This window comes from Procambarus clarkii, chromosome 90, assembly GCF_040958095.1.
Source record: "Procambarus clarkii isolate CNS0578487 chromosome 90, FALCON_Pclarkii_2.0, whole genome shotgun sequence".
In the NCBI taxonomy this organism is placed as follows: Eukaryota; Metazoa; Arthropoda; class Malacostraca; order Decapoda; family Cambaridae; genus Procambarus; species Procambarus clarkii.
In genome coordinates this window covers 6,385,446-6,406,527 of record NC_091239.1, presented here as the reverse complement: position 1 = coordinate 6,406,527, position 21,082 = coordinate 6,385,446, and the positions used below count along the sequence as shown (strand labels likewise).

General features: G+C 41.4%; 1 protein-coding gene across 1 annotated transcript in view; it reads left to right on the top strand.

Annotated features, from left to right (window-relative positions):
- Nucleotides 1-20,869, top strand: part of LOC138359379 (caspase-1-like) — a 26,912-nt gene extending 6,043 nt beyond the window's left edge. Inside the window, exons 2-5 of the mRNA XM_069318506.1 lie at nt 10,943-11,185; nt 15,081-15,216; nt 15,949-16,101; nt 20,784-20,869. Coding sequence (XP_069174607.1) covers nt 10,943-11,185; nt 15,081-15,216; nt 15,949-16,101; nt 20,784-20,869 — 618 coding nt within the window. The remainder of the gene's footprint in view (nt 1-10,942; nt 11,186-15,080; nt 15,217-15,948; nt 16,102-20,783) is intronic.
- Nucleotides 20,870-21,082: the final 213 nt, after the last annotated feature.

The following is a 21,082-nucleotide window of genomic DNA, read 5'->3' as shown; positions in this document are numbered from 1 at the left end:
TGTTGAAAATTTAGGGTTTAAAGTGACGGTCCATAATAACTTGACCGTCGCCCGTCAAAGCTGAAATTCAGGACTGTAAGTATCTTTTACACATAATAATGTTCGTTAGACCTTTATTACATAAGCTTTTTAGCCCCAAATCATCTTAACATATTTATTTTTATCATCTTAACATATTGGATTCCATAGATTTATTTACAGTACAGTAATTACATAAATATTGATAACATCGCCACCATGACCTCGATCGTGTTTTGTATTTTAATGCAGTTGAACCCCTCTAGGTTATTGTGGTTTATGCAGTGTGCTTTGTCCTCTAAATGTTGTTTAACATTTACTCCCTCATTAACAAACTGATTCCGCATATAGGAATCAGGAACATAGGAATCTTGTATGCGGAGAGTAGGGACTCTCACTTTCCCCTTCTATCTCATTCACACTTGCCATGTCTGTCCATCTTATTATTATCTTCCGTGCCTCAGTTAGTTGAATACAGTTTCCATCATAAATTTGTTTAGTGCTAAAAATACATGTAGAGCGCAACCTCAATGCAGCGAGCTATATGGAACAAACCCAGCGAGTGAGGGACATATTGCAACCAGAGATGCCTTCAGGAAGCATTTGTGAGAGGGAATATTTTTAAAAACAAGAAAAATACACTGCTTCACCTGTTTCTTTCTTGTAATGTTGCTTCCTTATACAAAAATCACTTAAAATGTGATTAAAGATATATTAGGTGTTAACATTTATGCTTTAAAATTTCCCATGCTCTATGGGCAACATAGAGCATGGGAAATGCTCTATGTTGCCCATAGAAATACTGTATTGATGCAGTACCCCATCAATACCTGTATCTTTTCCATTTTTCTAAGGAGGAGCATTTCTCTCCCATTGGTATATCCTCTGGTATTCTTTCCTGTACTCTTTGTAGGAGCCCACCACCAAAACAATATCACATTCTCATTTGCCCTTCTTTTCTCTGTGTGACCTATGATGCTTTTCTCAGTTTGACCTATAATACTTTTCCCAGTGTGACCTATGAAACTTTTCCCAGTGTGACCTATGATACTTTTCCCAGTGTGACCTATGATACTTTTCAGTGTGACCTATGATACTTTTCCCAGTGTGACCTATGATACTTTTCACAGTGTGACCTATGAAACTTTTCCCAGTGTGACCTATGATACTTTTCTCAGTGTGACCTATGATACTTTTCTCAGTGTGACCTATGATACTTTCAAAGTACAGAACTGTAAATATTACCTCCACCTACTTTGAGTTTCTTCTCTACTGATTAAAATTTTCTAAGGTTCACCTTTAATATTACTGTTGATACGATATTAAGTACACAGATATATACAGTAAAACAAAATATTACTAACACTGTAAATATTGTAAGCATAAAGATAGACTGTACTCCATAAGGTACACTTGGTATCATGTAAATGATGAAAGGTTAGAAATAACTAAATTGATAATGCTTAAGTGTGTATATAATAGAAAAACTGCCAGTGGAATATCTGGAAGTTTGTCTCATGTTAGCGTTATGTGAGATATGACAGAGTCGAATATCAGTAGGAGCCATGAGGAGGATTCGAATCTATGGTCCTTAATCTAACATATCAAGTAAGATGAAAAGGTACATTGTAGCAAAATGTATATCAACATATAAATAATATATAAATTAACAAAGGTGATTACACTAGTGATGATATGTCTTGTATACTAACATTGTGGAAGTTGATAATACAAGTTACAGTTTAAGTTTGAAGCACAAAGTAGGAAACTATGAGGATGAAATTAGATACTTTTCAATTTACTTTTAAATAAGGCATAGACATGTTTTTAATTCATTAGGCAGGGAGTTCCATACACTGGGTCCTATTATTGGCATGGAGAGTTTGCACAGTATTAGTTTGACTCTGGGGACATCAAGGATATATTTATTTATAGTGTGGTACAGAGTTTGCTAGAGTTCTGATAGCAGATTTTTGCTGAGTGATGATGGGCTTGAGGTAGTTTACAATGGTGGAACTCCATACACAGATACCATATGTTAGATAGGATAGATTAGCGCGAGGTATAGTAAGAGGAGAGCAGAGTTTGGAATATAATTTCTGATTTTAGAGAATATACTGTTACGGTGCCCTCTCCTATTTCTTTCGTTTGCCGGCTTAAAGAGTCATATCAGCTCTCCCTACTGATTCTCTGAGGTTCAGGGAGTCTAATGATATATGTGGCGACCAGACCGGCTGCCATTTAATGGAAGGAGGTTATATTATAAGTTGTAAATAAAGGAAAATTGGCGCCCTGTTATAAAATGAAACAGTATCCCCTACGGCAGATATGACCTTTTGGAAGGGAGACAAGCCGATCGCGGATTGGCCGACGTAGGTCGCGGGCGACAAATCAGGGCCCGCCATGACGTCACCGAGTGCCCCGGGCGGCGCCAACGTCAGAGTTGTACTGACCGTGGAAGCGACAGGACGCGCCTCGGTCTGCTCTCAAGGATTGGAGGCTCTGCAAGCCTTGTTCAGTGGATTGAGCTGGCCTTCGCAGCCCATCACAGTTATTGGAGGCCCTGCGCTTCTGGGAAGCCAAAGAGGAACCAAGTTCAGTGAGCAGAGAAGTGCCAAACTTGGAAAATAGTCGGCGACGACGCTGGGCGGCGCCGCTGGCTGGACGTTGAGGTCTGAAGGGTGGGCAGGCAGGCCTAGCTGTGACTGGGGTCACATCCACTGAGAATCTTGGAAGGACGACACCGTGCCTAGGACAAGGAGCAACGCCCTGTGGGAGAGGCCAGTGTGGGGAAAAATAGTGATTAGCTCAGCGCCCATCGATGAACCAGGATTGGGGCAGCTGAATCTCAGGGATTGGAACGGCGACGACGCGAAGGCTTCACGACACCTGAGGACCTGTGGAACGTCCTGGATCGTCGAGGATCGACCCAAGGAAGCGTGGAAATCTCACACCATCGAGGGACAGGCGTCGTGAGCCAGGAGTGTAAGGTAGATCATTTTTCCCTCCCATTACCCCTTGTATGAGTAGGCTAGTTAGGCCACAATATTTACTTGTGTATGTGGCAGCAAGACTTTATTACTTTAATAGTAGAGTAGGCTGCAAAGCAGCTTGTGTCCAGGACTGTCAGAGAGGACAGTGTGTATGGATGGCAGGACAGTGAAGTAGAGGTGCCGACGTGGTGAAGAGGCCCTCCTGTGAGAGTGTGAGACTCCTGTCTTCCTGCCCAGTTGAAGGAGAGTTGGAGGTCGTGGAAGAAGAGGCTGACGATCTCCAGATTCATCATCCATATTCCATATTCATGTATTACTTGCGATTGTGTGTGTGTGTTCATGTAATTTGCATCAGTAAATCCACACATTTTATTACTGTGTTTGAGTGTGCCTCCATTTATGATATTTCTCTATGAGCATACATTTCTGGCTACAAACAATATATAATACACCCACTGAACTGCATTGCTGGGGTGCAGATATAATAACCCAGCTGGCGACCTTGCTAAGAGGAAGATAGAGAAGACAGGCGGGAAAGGAGTTCCTGCAACCTTTTTTTGTCTGGCAGGCAAGACTCAGGGAGGTTATGGTTATAGGTAAGCCTGAGTCTTCCTTCACTCCCCCACGGGTCTAGGCCGGAACTGTTAACAGCAGTTTCCCCGTGTTTGACTGAAGGGCTTCCAGGGTGAATCAGTGGCACCCCTTTGTGGTGGAAGCAAAGACCTGCGGAGGTGGGCATTGTTGGTCCTCTCTTGTGTGACCAAGGAGACTCCGGTGAATCCAGGGAGTCGGAGGGGCTGAGTATTTGGGCCTTTGAGCCCCTAGCAACCGAGTGTTAGCAGAGCCCCGGACCGCCCACCCCCACGTGACAAGAGAACTGGCGACCTTACCAGGATTCGAACCCCAGTAGCCAGGAACTGGGAACCTCGCCAGGAAGCGCGGGTCAAGCTACAGTGTGGCCCAAATTTCAAGACAAGTGTTGCCAGGGTACTAATACAGTGTGGCCAGTGAATTCAGTAGTACTGTTACTCAACCGGCTAAGGGACTGAAACGGTGAAATTAGTGCCTACTAACTTGTCTGTGCTGTCGTGTATGCTCAATGATATAGAGATGGAGGAAGACAAAGTAAAGAAATTTATTGACACAAGGGACGAGAGAATTTTGGAAGAGTGTACCAAGGCCCAGCTCCAACAAGTGGCAAACCACTTTGGGATCAGGTTGAGGACGACTAAGGTAGCGGAGCGAAGGATAGAGATCATGGCACAGCTCACAGCTCGAGAGGAAGCGACGGGAGAGGAGCCATCTCAAGAGGAGCCGTCCCGAGGAGAGCCGTCGCAAGGTGAACCGTCCCGACTAGGGCCTCCCCAAGCGCCTCCCAGTGTGGAGAGAATTCACAGTGAACATGGGAGCAGTGGAAGGTCCAGCTGTAGTAAGAGGAGCCTGCAACTGGAAATAATGAAGATGCAACTGGAAGCCCAGCTGCGACGAGAGGAGAGAGAAGCGCAAATGCAGCGAGAGGAACGTGCGGCTGAGCTGCAGCAAGAGGAACGCGCGGCTGAGCTGCAGCGAGAGGAACGTGCGGCTGAGCTGCAGCGAGAGGAACGTGCGGCTGAGCTGCAGCGAGAGGAGCGAGAAGCTCGGCTGCAGCGGAAGAAGGAGAGAGACAACTGCGACTGGAGGAGATAAGGGCAAAGAAAGAAGTCGAATTGCGTCGCGTTGAACGTGGTCTGCCCTCACTACCTGCACGGCGGGATGACCTCAAGGTAAGGGAACGTGACTTACCTACGTTCGAACCACAAGAAGCTGAGGCGTTCTTCGAACACTTTGAACGGATAGCAACTCTGAAGGAGTGGCCGGAAGATGATTGGGCTGCTCTGGTCCAGGGCAGGTTGACTGGTGAGGCCCGGGAAGCCTATAACATGCTGGACCTAGAGGAGTGCACTAGTTATGACGCGATTAAGAATGCGGTTCTCCATTCATTCCGGCTGACTCCGGAGATGTACCGGAAGCGGTTCAGAGAGTGTACAAGAGCGTCGGGAAAGACTTACGCCGAGACCGCCAGGGATATGGAACGGAAATTCCTACGATGGTTGAAGGCGGAGGAAGCGGAGTCGGTGGATGATGTTAAACGACTGATAGTGATGGAGAAGTTCATGTCTGTGCTCCATCCTGAGTTGCGAGTAAGGGTGAGAGAAGCAGGTATTAAGGACCTGAAGGCTGCAGCGGATCGAGCCGACATGCTGGAGGAGGCACTACATATCAGGAGGGAGGGGCCGCCCAGACACTCGCCTTACCCCAGGTCGGGAGGGAACCTTAGGAGTTCAGGAGGAGCGAGGACGGGTGGGGACTCTCCCAAGAGTAGTGTGCCCGATGAAGTAACGTGGTTCAAGAGCTCAAGAGACGCGGGGAGGAAGCCCCAAGCGGTGAGCAGTGGACCTAACTCGGGAGCAAGTGCTGCAGTCCCGGATACGACGACAGGGAGTCCAAGGAGGACCCAGGGAACGTCTGCAAGTGGTACCGCCAGAGTGACTAGCGAGTGGCCGCCCAGGGGAGGCAGCCGATGCTACAACTGTGGCGTGAGAGGACATTATGCCCGCGAGTGTGAGGAGCACCAAAGGAATGTAGGATTAATGTTGGAAGAGGAGAGAGTGTTTGTTCACACCCCATATCATAGTGGACCCAATGTGAATGGTTGGGAAATGAAGTTGGGTGAACATCCCTTCGTTTTCGGGGCCAACGTGAAGTTTGGAAAGTCAGACCCAGTGGAGGTTGCCGTGCTTCGAGATACGGGTGCTGACATAAGTATGGTGACCAGGAGTATTCTCCCCAAGGAATTTAATGATTCACCTGTGGGAGTGGTGAGGATACGCAGTGTGGGGGAGGAATACAGGTTGCCACTTCACGAAGTACAGCTGATTGCCGACTGCGGAGTCGAGAAAGCTATAGTAGCTGTAGCCCCTAAGTTACCCCTAGAGCATGTGCAGATGGTGCTGGGTAATGACCTCGGAGGAGGCAGGATACAACCCGATTGGGCCAGGAGTGCCTATGTTGCAAGCAGCGGTACAACCCTGCCAGGTGAGGTATCGGTCGTTCCAGATGGTGGTGAGGAAGCCGACTTCGCCAGGGAAAACGTCGCCAGAGACGACGACAACGAGGGCGAGAGTGCAGAGAGGTCGTCGGAGGTTGTGGAAAACCCCGACGGGGACCTCCGACTAAGCCTGATGATGCGTGTGGAGGAGTGGCGAGGAGCAGCTGTACAAACGCCTGGGGCGGTGAGGAGGCTGCAGACCGCACTCCCTCCATACAGAAACGTGAATAAAGTAAGCTCAGTGGATGAGCGAACGGCAGTGAGGGGCAGAGTGGAGGAACCACGACGCAGTGCACCCTATGCCGGCCAGATGAATAGTGGTAGGTGCAAGATGAACCACCGTGGTGAGGTGAGCCACAGGGAGGTGGATGAGCCCAACCACGAACCGAAGAAGACGTCTGCAGGGAAGAGAATCTCATGGAGGAGTGAAGATGTTCGTCGGGAACGAAGGAGCGAGTGGTATAGGAAAGGCAATACGAAGAAAGCAGGGAATAGGTACACCCAGGGTAAGTGCCAGCCTAACCAGAGGGGCATTGGGCCATCGCAAAAGCCTAGTGTGGAAGAGAGGAAGCTGCTGGATGGAGTACAGGTTACAAGTGCCACTGTGAGGAGACAACGCACCTACGGGAGAAGAGGAATCGAGAAGAGAGAAGATTGGCGAAGAGGAGATCATGAGATGAAACATGGAGTACCTGTAGGACGCAGTGGAAATGCAAGACTATCTCGGAGTGCACGACGCGGTGGAGGCGCCGCATGCACTGAATCTTACAGTGGTAACGAGCCGTGGGAGTACACTCGTAGCCACGGAGAGGGGATTTCTTGTAGATGTTCAGGGAACACCCATCACACCCGGTACTATGCGAGGTGGAGATACAATGAGGCAAGTGACTGGCAAAGTGGTATGAGCCACGTCACCAACTGGAGGAGTGACACTTCAGGAACGGAGGGAGCAAGAGTATAGGTTGCCCTCTTGAGTGCTGCTCTTCCGATATGACTCTTATTTTAAGGGGAGGGGTATGTTACGGTGCCCTCTCCTATTTCTTTCGTTTGCCGGCTTAAAGAGTCATATCAGCTCTCCCTACTGATTCTCTGAGGTTCAGGGAGTCTAATGATATATGTGGCGACCAGACCGGCTGCCATTTAATGGAAGGAGGTTATATTATAAGTTGTAAATAAAGGAAAATTGGCGCCCTGTTATAAAATGAAACAGTATCCCCTACGGCAGATATGACCTTTTGGAAGGGAGACAAGCCGATCGCGGATTGGCCGACGTAGGTCGCGGGCGACAAATCAGGGCCCGCCATGACGTCACCGAGTGCCCCGGGCGGCGCCAACGTCAGAGTTGTACTGACCGTGGAAGCGACAGGACGCGCCTCGGTCTGCTCTCAAGGATTGGAGGCTCTGCAAGCCTTGTTCAGTGGATTGAGCTGGCCTTCGCAGCCCATCACAGTTATTGGAGGCCCTGCGCTTCTGGGAAGCCAAAGAGGAACCAAGTTCAGTGAGCAGAGAAGTGCCAAACTTGGAAAATAGTCGGCGACGACGCTGGGCGGCGCCGCTGGCTGGACGTTGAGGTCTGAAGGGTGGGCAGGCAGGCCTAGCTGTGACTGGGGTCACATCCACTGAGAATCTTGGAAGGACGACACCGTGCCTAGGACAAGGAGCAACGCCCTGTGGGAGAGGCCAGTGTGGGGAAAAATAGTGATTAGCTCAGCGCCCATCGATGAACCAGGATTGGGGCAGCTGAATCTCAGGGATTGGAACGGCGACGACGCGAAGGCTTCACGACACCTGAGGACCTGTGGAACGTCCTGGATCGTCGAGGATCGACCCAAGGAAGCGTGGAAATCTCACACCATCGAGGGACAGGCGTCGTGAGCCAGGAGTGTAAGGTAGATCATTTTTCCCTCCCATTACCCCTTGTATGAGTAGGCTAGTTAGGCCACAATATTTACTTGTGTATGTGGCAGCAAGACTTTATTACTTTAATAGTAGAGTAGGCTGCAAAGTAGCTTGTGTCCAGGACTGTCAGAGAGGACAGTGTGTATGGATGGCAGGACAGTGAAGTAGAGGTGCCGACGTGGTGAAGAGGCCCTCCTGTGAGAGTGTGAGACTCCTGTCTTCCTGCCCAGTTGAAGGAGAGTTGGAGGTCGTGGAAGAAGAGGCTGACGATCTCCAGATTCATCATCCATATTCCATATTCATGTATTACTTGCGATTGTGTGTGTGTGTTCATGTAATTTGCATCAGTAAATCCACACATTTTATTACTGTGTTTGAGTGTGCCTCCATTTATGATATTTCTCTATGAGCATACATTTCTGGCTACAAACAATATATAATACACCCACTGAACTGCATTGCTGGGGTGCAGATATAATAACCCAGCTGGCGACCTTGCTAAGAGGAAGATAGAGAAGACAGGCGGGAAAGGAGTTCCTGCAACCTTTTTTTGTCTGGCAGGCAAGACTCAGGGTGGTTATGGTTATAGGTAAGCCTGAGTCTTCCTTCACTCCCCCACGGGTCTAGGCCGGAACTGTTAACAGCAGTTTCCCCGTGTTTGACTGAAGGGCTTCCAGGGTGAATCAGTGGCACCCCTTTGTGGTGGAAGCAAAGACCTGCGGAGGTGGGCATTGTTGGTCCTCTCTTGTGTGACCAAGGAGACTCCGGTGAATCCAGGGAGTCGGAGGGGCTGAGTATTTGGGCCTTTGAGCCCCTAGCAACCGAGTGTTAGCAGAGCCCCGGACCGCCCACCCCCACGTGACAATACCAATTTTTCTGAGACTTTTTTGGATATGTGTTGTATGTAGGTGCTGAAGTTCAGTCTCTTGTGTATTTATAGGCCAAGGAACTTTCCCTCGATTTATTGCTGGTGTTAACATTCTCTATCTGATGTTAAATTTGATTTGAAGATTTATTACGAAGTTTAGTTTAGTTCATTGATTATGCACCCCATACCCATCTTGTGGGCGGTAGTGGAAAGGGTTACAGAGGCACATAATGGGCTCAGGGACTGAACCCCACAATTCATTTAGTTACAATCTTGATGAGCTAGTTATAAAATTCAATATAAGTCGTCACATCAACAATGGGAATCGAGATCGACCACAAGTACAGTTTCTAAATTAAGCAACTGACATATGTGGAAAGCTAGTGTCGCAATTGATATGTTTGTCCTGCACACTGCCCCCCCCCCCCCATCCAGTTGGGCAGCGGTGGATAGGTTACAATCACTTAGTTACTACCTACGGTTAGCAAACTGGGGATATTTGGCTAAAATTTCTGGTAGCAGATCATTTTGAATGAAATATTGACCACATCGTTGAACATTGGTTATAGAATTGTCTCTAAATTCACGTATCTTTTCGCACTCCGTTACATAGTGACGGAGGGTGTGCGAATATTTTGTTGACACAGCTTACATTTGGTCAGGTCTACATCGGCAGATAATGAAAATTCCCAGAGATACTTGTAACCGAGTCTAAGCCGAGCAGTAGTAACATCTAGAAGTCTGCTAATTTTATTGGATGATCCATAAATGTGTGGCTCCTCTTGCATGATAGTATGGATGATAGATGGAATTACTGGATGGAATGATGGAATTATTACAAAATAAAAATATATTTGGTCTTTTCTATGTTATGCAAAGTTTGTTGATTGCCAACCATGAGTGGACTTTTTTAATTCATTATTTACAATATTATTTAGTGTCTGGGGGTTGGGGTCAGAAAAATTGAAGGTAGTATCGTCAGCAAATAGTATAGGTTTAAGAATGTTAGAAACATTTGGCAAATTATTGATGTACATAAGAAATAGGAGAGGTCCTAGGATGCTGCCCTGCGGCACTCCTGCTGTCATTGGTAGAGTGGGGGAGGAACGAATATAGTTCAGAGCAAGGCTTCAGATACCATACTCAGTTTATATTCATATTCAGTTTGCATCATACCATTGATGCAGTTTAAGTAAGATGTAGTTATGGTTTACAGTATCAAAGGCTTTTATCAGGTAAATGAAGAGGCCAACTGGGAATCAATTTGTTGTATTTTTTGCCACTCTTTGAGCATTGGACAGTGTGTTAATAGATGATGGTGATTTTAAATAGATTTTGAATAGGTGATCTAAAATAGATGATTTTAAAAGATGTAAGAAATGAAAGAATAAAATTTGAGATGATAAAAGCAATTGTTTGAGGAGAATAAAAGAAAAATTTATAGTGATACTGAAGCAAGAGACTTTAACCAGATAAATCTTTATACTGTATTAACAGTTTAAAGGCAAGGAGACAGTGGGGAGTATCTAAGTCCATCACTAACAGAAAACACTTGCTGTAAGATGAGAAAACAACCTTCGCTTAATGCGCATGTTACCTAAGCATGTTTGAGATGCTTATAATATATAAACCCATTCAGAGATCGAGTAACACATGCTTTAGGTTGAGAACAAATGGTAAAAAATAGCCCAAACAACAGCTGATAAGGTAGCCAGTGATTACTGAAATTGGGACTTTTCAGTATAGTCCAACTCGCAAATCACCAGAAACCAATACTCTATTATGTCAGAAAATTAGCTCTCTTGTGGCTAACTATTCAGTATGCCCCTTAAGGAGCAAGGTGATTTGTAGAGGTACCTATCTCTGTGGATTAACAGATCCACCATGAGCTTGATATGTTAAGCATGTTTACAAATTGCCAGTGAGTTAAACACAAACTACCAAGGTTTGCTCAGAAATTAGTATTCATTACACTTAACGCTCTAACTTTCAACGAGACTTGATATACATGTTTCTCTTGACGAGGTCGGAAGTATAATATATATATTTTTATTATTTTTAACTTAATTATCTGAGTTTAAACTTCCAATATTTAATGCTGATGATCTAATGAAATTTATTTTTACACTCCTATTTTCAGTGGCTTTCGGTACTGATCACACAGATTGTGATATGCTAGCTGTGGTGTTCATGTCACACGGGGAACAAGATATCTTGTCGTGTAGGGATGGCCACATAAAAGCCGAGTATCTTTTTGAGAGCTTTCAAAGCGATCAATGTAAATCTCTCGCTGGAAAACCAAAGTTGTTCTTCATACAGGTAAGACTGTCATGTATAAAGCATGCTTAAATACTTAACATTAACCTAAATAATTAACAGCATGCTTATATAATTAATATTAACTCACAATGACCATAAATTTGTCCCACCTAAGTGGGGGAAATTTTCTGACTGTCCTGGACTGTTATGAAATTGACTTGATGATGGCTCACGGTGTTCTGAAATGTACCTTTTTCATTGTGTGTATTTGTTCTAGCTATGTTATTGGAATTTTTATTTTAATACTTAAATATCTATGCATTTTAATATAATAATAATATTAACAATGACAATAACAATAATAATGATAATAATAATAATAATAATAATAATAATAATAATAATAATATTAATAATATTAATAATATTAATAATATTAATAATAATAAGAATAAGATTAAGAATAAGAATAATATTTATTTATTTACAAGGTACAATGGGTTGGTGAGATTACATAAGATTGGTATTTTTACATTCATGCAAAGCCATTAATGGTGCATGAGTTAGTTTTTTAAACTTTGTTCAATGTTAACAAATCTTTTTTGACTAGTTGTATATGAAAAGGGCTGCAATTGTTCCAAGCTTCAGAACTGCAGCCTAAATAGAGAGGGAGATTGTTTTCAACGAATATTACACATTTTCAGTAAGTTACTTCAACCACACGTTTCAGATATAACCATTCTATGACACTTTCTGACACATTAGCATATAATAAAGGATCTGTTGTCGCTGATTTTCCAAAATATGTTTAGTTTTACTAATACAAATAGTCAAAGTTCCCCCCCCCCATAAAAAAAATGCAAATATATCATGTTTATTGCTATTATAAAATCAATAAATGAAGTTAGGAAAAAACGCTGGCATCAGATTTTAGTGATATAAACTTTACATATAAGGTGTATGTTTCATGTAAATGTAATAAAAATGAAAGAGTAGCAACTCCGTTTATTTTATTTGATAAGTAAATCATTAAAAGTTAAAGTCTAAGGTACTGCCATCTGTCACTGAGGTTGACATCAACCAATTTCCTCCAAAATTGGCACCCTTTCAAATAAGCTTACGTGCAGTCAGGTGATTAATTTTCATGCAAATCGTCCGATAAACAAATAAGAAAAATAACATTAATTTTTTTTTACTTAATTTTTTTATAAAACTAATTTTTTTAATATACGCTATTGTGATAACTGAGAGTCATAGACATGATGTCAGTTGACACGTGTTTGATGTTAATTTTTGAAAATTATGGAAAATTTTTGACACAATATTTTTTTTCTCCCTTCTATTTACGCTACGATGCTGAGACTTGGACCAAATGACTCACTTTTCATATACAATTCGTCAAAAAAGTTTGATTGAAATCGAACTAGTTTTCATTAATTGCATATTTGGAACTGATGCCTCCTTAACACGCATAGCGTTTCGGGGCAGGTCCTTAAGCTAACATATCAGGTAAGATGAAAAGGTACATTGTAGCAAAATGTATATAAACATATAACTACAATATAAATTGACAGAGGTGATTACATCACCATATACAGTATGTCTTAAGTACTAATATTAGGGAAGTGGGTAGTACAATATATGGTGAAAGTTTTAGGCACAAGGAAAGATACCATGAGGATGAAATTAAGTACTTTTTGGTTTTACTTTTGAATAAGGAACAAGTTGGACAAATTTTTAATTCATTATTGAGTGAGTTCCATAGACTGGGTCTTTTTATTTGCATTGAGGATTTGCATAGATATAGCCTGACTCTGAGGATAACAAAGACATATTTATTTCTGATGTGGCGCTCATGGTTTCTATTACACCTGTCAAGGAAAAGTTTCAGATCAAGATTAGCATTTAGGATCAAAGTTTGCTTCATGTATATATCACATGAGAAGGTGTGGAGTGAGTGTATGGCTAGCATGTTAAGGTATTAACATGTTTAGCATGTTAAGGTATTAACATGTTTAGCATGTTAATTTCTCTGAGCTTTAGTAGTTGTCAGGGAAAGTCGAAAATTCTAGTTTGGCAAACTGGAAACTTCTGGAAACTTTACTTATTAAGACTACTCAATAGCTTGGTCGTTAGATCTTCGGCCTCACAGGCGTGGGGTCCATGGTTCGAGTTTATTAGAGCCCAAGTGAATGGAATAAGATGATTGATTGATGAAGATTAAGCCACACAAAAGGTGGCACGGCCATGAATAGCCCGTAAGTGGTGGCCCTTTTGAGCCATTACCAGTATCAAGAGCTAATACTGGAGATCTGAGGAGGTGCGACTGCACCCTGCGTGACGGGAGATGTCTCCCCCAATAAGATGAGGCACTGTTTGGGTTATATATGGTCCACACGCCGGCGAGTTCACCTTCATCAGTAAATTATGGCCAATCCTCTACAGAATTATCACAGTGACAAAATACAACTTCACTTCCAGCATCACACTGGCAGGCGGTGTTTAACACCACCGCCAGTAACAGGTGATAGCCTGTTATAACACAGGCTTCAGTTACATCAAGAATTAACAGACTGACATTACTTCTATCTCGTAACTCAACTCACGTTGCTCACGTGGCCCCACAAAGTGAGGTGATTCGATGAAATATCTATGCCCAAGCTTTCCATCAAATGCTGTTGGCTAGTTGGGAATATAGCCTCGGCTTCCAATGACCTTAGTACAGTCACGGTAGTCGAGTTGTTAAGGAACCAGGTACGCCATGGTGCATAGTGCTCTTGGCTGTCTGGGTTCGAACCCTTCTGGGGTATGGAGTTTTCAGTTGCATATTGGCTTGAGGACGATTCAAGCTAACATATGTTGTTGAATATGACCGAAAGGGTAAGATTAATGACTCTAACCCGAATCTTCTCAATATTTCTGATGTTTTTCTTCACTGTCGAGGGTAGATGAAAAATTAATTCTCCAAAATTTAATTTCACACTTTATTTATGGTCTGACGCCTCGAACCGTTTTGCAAGACACTTCTTACATTTTCAATAACAATTTTACATATTCTGCCAATGCTAATATTCGCTTGTGGTGAGGTAATACAGGACATGATTGAGATGTATAAGTGAATCAATGGGTACATCATTGCGTGTTTTATCTTCTTGCTTCTGTGTTGGTTCAGGGTCTTGAAGTGGGTAGAATGTTCTTATTGGCTTTTGATTGCTGGTTTTGACTTTTTGATGTGTAGGGCCTCGCTGGTGTCAGTGTCTCCTGTTGTCATTGTATCTGTCGATAATTTTTGTGTTGCTTGTTAAGATCTCTTGCGATGGTCTGGTTGTGTGTGGAGGTTATATGCTCCTTGATGGAGCCCTGTTGCTTATGTATTGTTAATCGCCTAGAGAATGACGTTGTTGTATTGCCTATATACTGAGATCTTTGTGGCTGACAGTCTCCAAGTGGGCAGGTGAAGGCATAGACGACGTTGGTTTCTTTCAAGGCATTCTCTTTGATCAACAGCCAATAAACACATATTTACATTCTACTCACTTCAAGACCCCGAAACAACAGACCACTGTTTAATTAATATATATGTATGAAATACAAACAGACCACTGTTTAATTCCCTTTGACTCTCAATACTATTTGTTGTGTATTCACTTAACCCTGCGGTATTTTTTTCCCTAATATACTGTGCCCTGAACAGTTCATTCCCTTTGTATTAATTTACTGTCACTTTCCATTACATCGTCTGACCTTATCAATCCTGAAATTGTACACTTTCCGCCACCATTACCAACTTCTTTACATGTATACACTTTCTGTTTCATGTGACTGCCAGAATGTCAGAACGGCCAAGTTCTGTATAATATAGACTGCAGATATGTAGAGAGCTACGAACATATTTTAAATATAAATTTTCTCGTAAATTCTTCATTATTCATATCTTTGACATGATGTTTTGCAGGCATGTCGTGGAGAGCGTCTGGACACTGGCGTGACACTGGAACGCTCTCGACCTACTGATGAGACTGACTGCGGTTACTTGTCCTACAGAATTCCGGTAGCGGCTGATTTCCTAATCTGCTGGTCCACCATACCTGGTATCGTATGTATAATTGTACAGAACAGTTATCCCTGAGGTCATGAGAGCTTTGTACCTAGATGCCTTTAATATATCCAAAATATATAATGTGTGATACACTAGCCAATATGCTGTTGGGCAGTGTGTGAGAGAGTGTGTGTGAAAACAGTGGAAGTTGGGTTTGAACCAGGTGCCAGGAAGGAGGCCTGGCTACTGGTTCTTAACTGTTTGCCTTTGTTCACACGGCAATAATTGGGGACCTGGTGTAAACAGATCTCTGGATTGTGGTCCATTGAAAACTGATAGGTTAAAGGTTAAGATGAACCATGAGAGGGAAGAGCTGTTAGCCTGTTAACAGGAGTCATAAATTTTCTGCACATGTTCCCTCGTGTATAAAAACTAAAACATAATAAATATTTTCTGACACTCAAGAGGCAGCTCTTCCCTTCAGTTGTCTATGATAATTGAATAAATGCATGATATCAGTTAGCGGGTGCTCTGTGCTTAGAAAGGTGAGCATACTGGAAGACAGTAAGAATGAGACAAAAGGGAGTTTAAAATGGAACCTAAGAATAAGATTTAAGGATAAAGTGAGAAAGAATGTGGCTATAAATAATGGGAAATTGTGTATAAAGATAAGAAAACTTAGCCAAGCTTCTCAAATTACCGGGAAAATGTTTGTGAGGAGCACTTCATTAGGCCTATTCTATGAATGTGAATTTAACTTTTCTCAAACTATGATTAATTTCAGGTCATTATTCGTGGCGCAACATCTCTAGTGGTTACTGGTTCATACAGTCGTTGGTTCATGTCTTGGGCAAGGAATACACCTATGAAGATTTGCTGTCCATGATGATAAATGTCAATAGATATATGATTATTAACTACGAATCCCACTGCCCTTGTGAGTATTTCCTTTAAATTGAGTATATACGCTGGAATAGGAATATGCCTAATTAATTTATACCAATTTATGATTTATAGCAATTTTCCATAAGAATACAGGTAATTATCTATACAACAGTCAAATAAAAATCAATATGTGGTTTGATGCAGGTAAAGGTTAAATTTCTGAGCGTAGGCCACTCCATAATTTCCTCAAGTAAGCTTCAACCTCCCCAGGACATCGTGGAAGCCCAATTGAGAGTCAAACCTTCTTCCAACACCAGTTTAGCAGGAATCTTTCCTAAACACCCTTGCTCTAGCCTTATAGAAAATTCCATTAGGTTCCTTACTCATCTTTAAGGATGAGTAAGGATCTTGGCCGAGCTTGCCAACTGTTGAACACTTTTATAATACTTTCTTTGTAATTTTTCTTAACTACAAAATTTTCTTTGTATCTTCCTAAAATTTGTATTAGCTAATTATCTAATACAAAAGCAGTTTTACATTTGCATTATAGCTAAATGTCATTTGATGTATGTACATAGCCACATAGGCAAAATATAAAAATTTTGATTGCTAAACATGTTTCATATGCAGTGAATGTTATATGATAAACATATTTTACAATCGCTACCAGACATCTTGAGGTTATCTTGAGATGATTACGGGGCTTAGCGTCCCAGCGGCCCGGTCCTTGACCCATCCTCCTTTTTGTTACAACCCTCCCCCCCCAGGAAGCAGCCTGTAGCAGCTGTCTAATTCCCAGGTACCTATTTACTGATATGTGAACAGTAGCATCAGGGTGAAAGAAACTCTGCCCATTTGTTATCGAACCCGGAACCTCAGGACTACGAATGTGAAGCGCTGTCCACTCAGCTGTCAGGCCCCTTGATTTGTCAAAGACATGATTTGTCTTTTTGAAAGATATCATACTGCAGAATCTTTATAGGAGACTGAATATAGATAGGTCAATAAAAAACTTTATTAAATCTCTTGTGAGGTAGCAAATTAATGGTCACATAATTAAAGATATTTAGGGATTCATGAAAGACCTACGTGAGCTAAAAATGAACCAGTGTCATTATAAACTTTAGCAACGGTTGTGAGTCCAACCTTGTTATACCTTATAGTAAGTTGAGGAACAGCAGCTGCCTGTTCTGGACAGAAATCTTCACAATTTGAGAATGTAATGTTTTTTAAATACAGAGCAATTAGTCATATTCATGAGGAAATCTTCCCATTCAGTCTTTGTATAGGAGCAGTTCTAATCTTTTCAGTTATCGATAGATTGTGTCCGGATGGTATCATACCAGCCCTTGTATAAGGTACTGTACTAATATGATTGTCAGTACAATACAGTATTTGATATTCCTTAGATTGTTATGTTGATCAGTTTGTGTTCCCAAGTGATCACGATGACACCAATCAAAATAATTATATTTTGATCAGAATGGTTTTCATATTAGGAAATATAACTGATTTTAAAAAGACTTTTCTCCTGTACTCATATTGATGACTTTATTTTTCACTTTACTTTAAATTTCTTTCATCCTAAACCTGCTTCCAACACTATTGAGCACACTGAGCTCTGCCCTCTCTCCATATCTTAACTCAAAACTCTAACTAATACCTTTCGTCTCTCTACATTAAACTCGCCTTTCGACAAATTAACACTCTTCGTAGCACTCTAGTTCACACTGCTCCTCCTGCTTCTAATGCTGCTGGTGTGTACTCTATTTTCTGTTCGTCTTGTTCTCTCCAATACTTTGGTGAAACGTACACTAAATTACAGACTTAAGGAACACAAAAGAAGTGTTAAGTCTGCAGACACGAACAATTCTTTCTTCTGTCATGTTAGGGATTCTAATCATCCTATTGATTGAGCTTCCTCTAAAATAATCTTTCCTCCCTCTACTCTACACAGACACCGTCTTGTCGAATTGGCTCTAATACACAGCCCACCCAACATGAACCTGAGTCCTGGCTTTGTTGCTGTTATTACAACAAAGCCCTTGTTACAATTACAATTTGTTGCTTTGTTGCTATTATTACACCTAATCTTCCGTATCATTTACCTTGCTCTTATCTTCTAAGATTTCCACCTCCTCACCTATCTCTTGCCTACTTACTGCCCTTGCCTCCCTCATCTTAAGAGGTCCCGACCTCTCCGTAGGGTGCAATCGCACCTCCACAGATCTCCAGTATCAGCTATTGATACTGGCTCCAAACGGCCACCACTTACAAGCTATTCATGCCCATACCATCTTTTGGGTGGCTTAATCTTCATCAATCAATCTCGTCTAATCACTATCAACTTCATAATGGTCCAGGACGGACCGAAACGTCGTCATTTCTGTTAATAATAATAATAATAATAATAATAATAATAAAAATATTTTATTTAGGAAAAGTACATACATAGATTCAGTTACAAACATTCTGATCGATTTATAGATAGAGGTAGTACATACAATACCTAAAGCCACTAGTACGCATAGCGTTTCGGGCAAGGTGAGGTGGGGGAAAAACACTTAGACTAAAACTTAATTGCTTAAAGTATAAATTGCGCTGAAAAAAAATATAAAATAAAAGATAAAAAGGGGGGAACATGGTAGAAAATAGTCAATATACAAGTTGGTCAACAAACAGCATTTTTTAAAAATAGTACGACATGGGTTGACATTTAGCGGTAAGGTAGGTTACATGGAGTTAATTAGGTAGTACTTAGTTTTCATCTTAAACTGGTTGAGAGAGGTACAGCCTTTGACATGATTGGGAAGGTCATTCCACATCCTGGGTCCCTTGATTTGTAGAGCATTTCTAGTTTGATTAAGTCGTACTCTTAGAATATCAAATAGGTATTTGTTTCTGGTGTGGTGCCCATGGGTTCTGTTACAACCTTCTAAGAAGCTTTTAAGCTCAGGATTGACATTACAATTCAGAGTTTGAAATATATAGAGTACACATGAGAAGATGTGCAGTGACTTAATATTTAACATATTCAGAGATTTGAGTAAAGGTACCGAGTGCTATACTGCTGCCGAGCATCAGAAACAAATACCTATTTGATATTCTAAGAGTACGACTTAATCAAACTAGAAATGCTTTACAAATCAAGGGACCCAGAATGTGGAATGACCTTCCCAATTATGTCAAAGACTGTACCTCTTCCAACAAGTCAAAGATAAAAATTAAGTACTACCCAATTAACACCATGTAACCTACCTCACCCCTAAATGTCAACCAAGTCTACTATTTTAAACAATGCAGTTTGTTGACCAAATTGTATATTTGCTATTTTTCTGCCATGTCCCCCCCTTTGTTATTTTTTTTATTTTCTCAACACAATTTATACTTTAATCTCAATTAGTATTAAGTTTTAGTCGTAGTGTTCATCCTGCCCGAAACGCTTTGCGTAATAGTGACTTTAGGCATTGTATGTACTTGCTCTATCTATAAATCCTTCAATGTATTGTATCTCACCTGGTAGGTATGTACTTACCTGAATAAGTATTTGTTTTGATTTGATTACATAATAAATTATAATCTGCAGCTGAAAATTCACATAGGTATGCCAGAGGATGTTTATAGAATTTGGGCAATATAGATGTGCCCAAATTCTCTATTTGGACACGATCTCAAAAACTATTTGCCACCCCCGCCCTAGGCCAACTATTAACCTTCCCCAGAGTGCAACCCCACAACAATTACCTAACTCCTTGGAACCTATTTTACTTCTAGAGTGAGTAGTTTTATCAGGTGAAAGGAAACGTGGCCAAATTTATTCTGTCTTGTCTAGGAATTGAACCCTGGTCCCTTGGTTCTGAGTCGAGAAAATAGACCACTGTGCTAGAGGTCTGTGCAAGGAGTTGATACTTGCAAACTTCCAAATTGCGTTTAATGAAATATATGAAATGGGAAACATTAGTGAAACTATTAATGACATTCAAGACAGAAATTCGAATATACAGTAGTTGTGTTCTGTCCATATCTAAAAATAAAAAAAAACTTCAACAATATTGGAAAGGTATAGTCATGCTTCAAATGACTTCCAAACATTAAAAGGCAGGAGCAATGATTTGATTTTTCAAACACATACAAATTCACAACAAGAATCGACAACGTTGTCACGGAGTTGACAACGTTGTCCTTATCAACTCATTGCCCGTATGGTATTGTCGACATATACAATATCATATACATATACAATATCATATACATATACAATATATATACACATATACTATACACACGACCTAATCCCCTTTCAAAATTTGATGTTTTCATAATTTCTTCCCCTCACTACAAGCAAACTTTAATTAATAAAACAATGAAGTTTATAATTATAAACTATATTAATAATTATACAATTTCTCCCAATAACTGAAAAAATGTTTTATGATATAAAAAGAGTGTTTTATCATTTTATGCACAGTTGGAAAGGGACCTAAATACAGTGCAAAGTTTTAGGGATAATGTGACTGCCGGATTAACGTAAAATAACATTTGAAATATGACATTATATCTATCAAAGGTATTTTAATATTTAAAGGGAAACTCTAAAGGGAAAATTTAAAGTGAAAGCATCATTTTGCTTCCTAATTGTTAATTCTGCAAATCACATAAGATTGTGTTGATTCGTTGTATTTCTTTTATTTTGAAACAATGTGTAATTATTTTGTTTTACGTTTATTTCTGCAGCTAATCACCACATGTATGGAATGAAACAGACAGCCAGTATTGTCGCTACTTTGATGCGCAAGGTATACCTTACACCTAAATACTGACAACATGATGAGTGAAGAAACTCAACATGATCAGTCAGGCTTGCACTGGAGGCACCAATAACCTTGGAAGAACACGTTCAAATTTCTGAACGTGCAGATCCTCATGTATCCTTGTTGTCTGAGATAGATAAGTTCTTGTGCTGGCCAGTAAAACTGAAGAAGATACCCTGTAAATTCTCTAGAGAAAGTAAATCAAAAGAAAACAAGCCACTG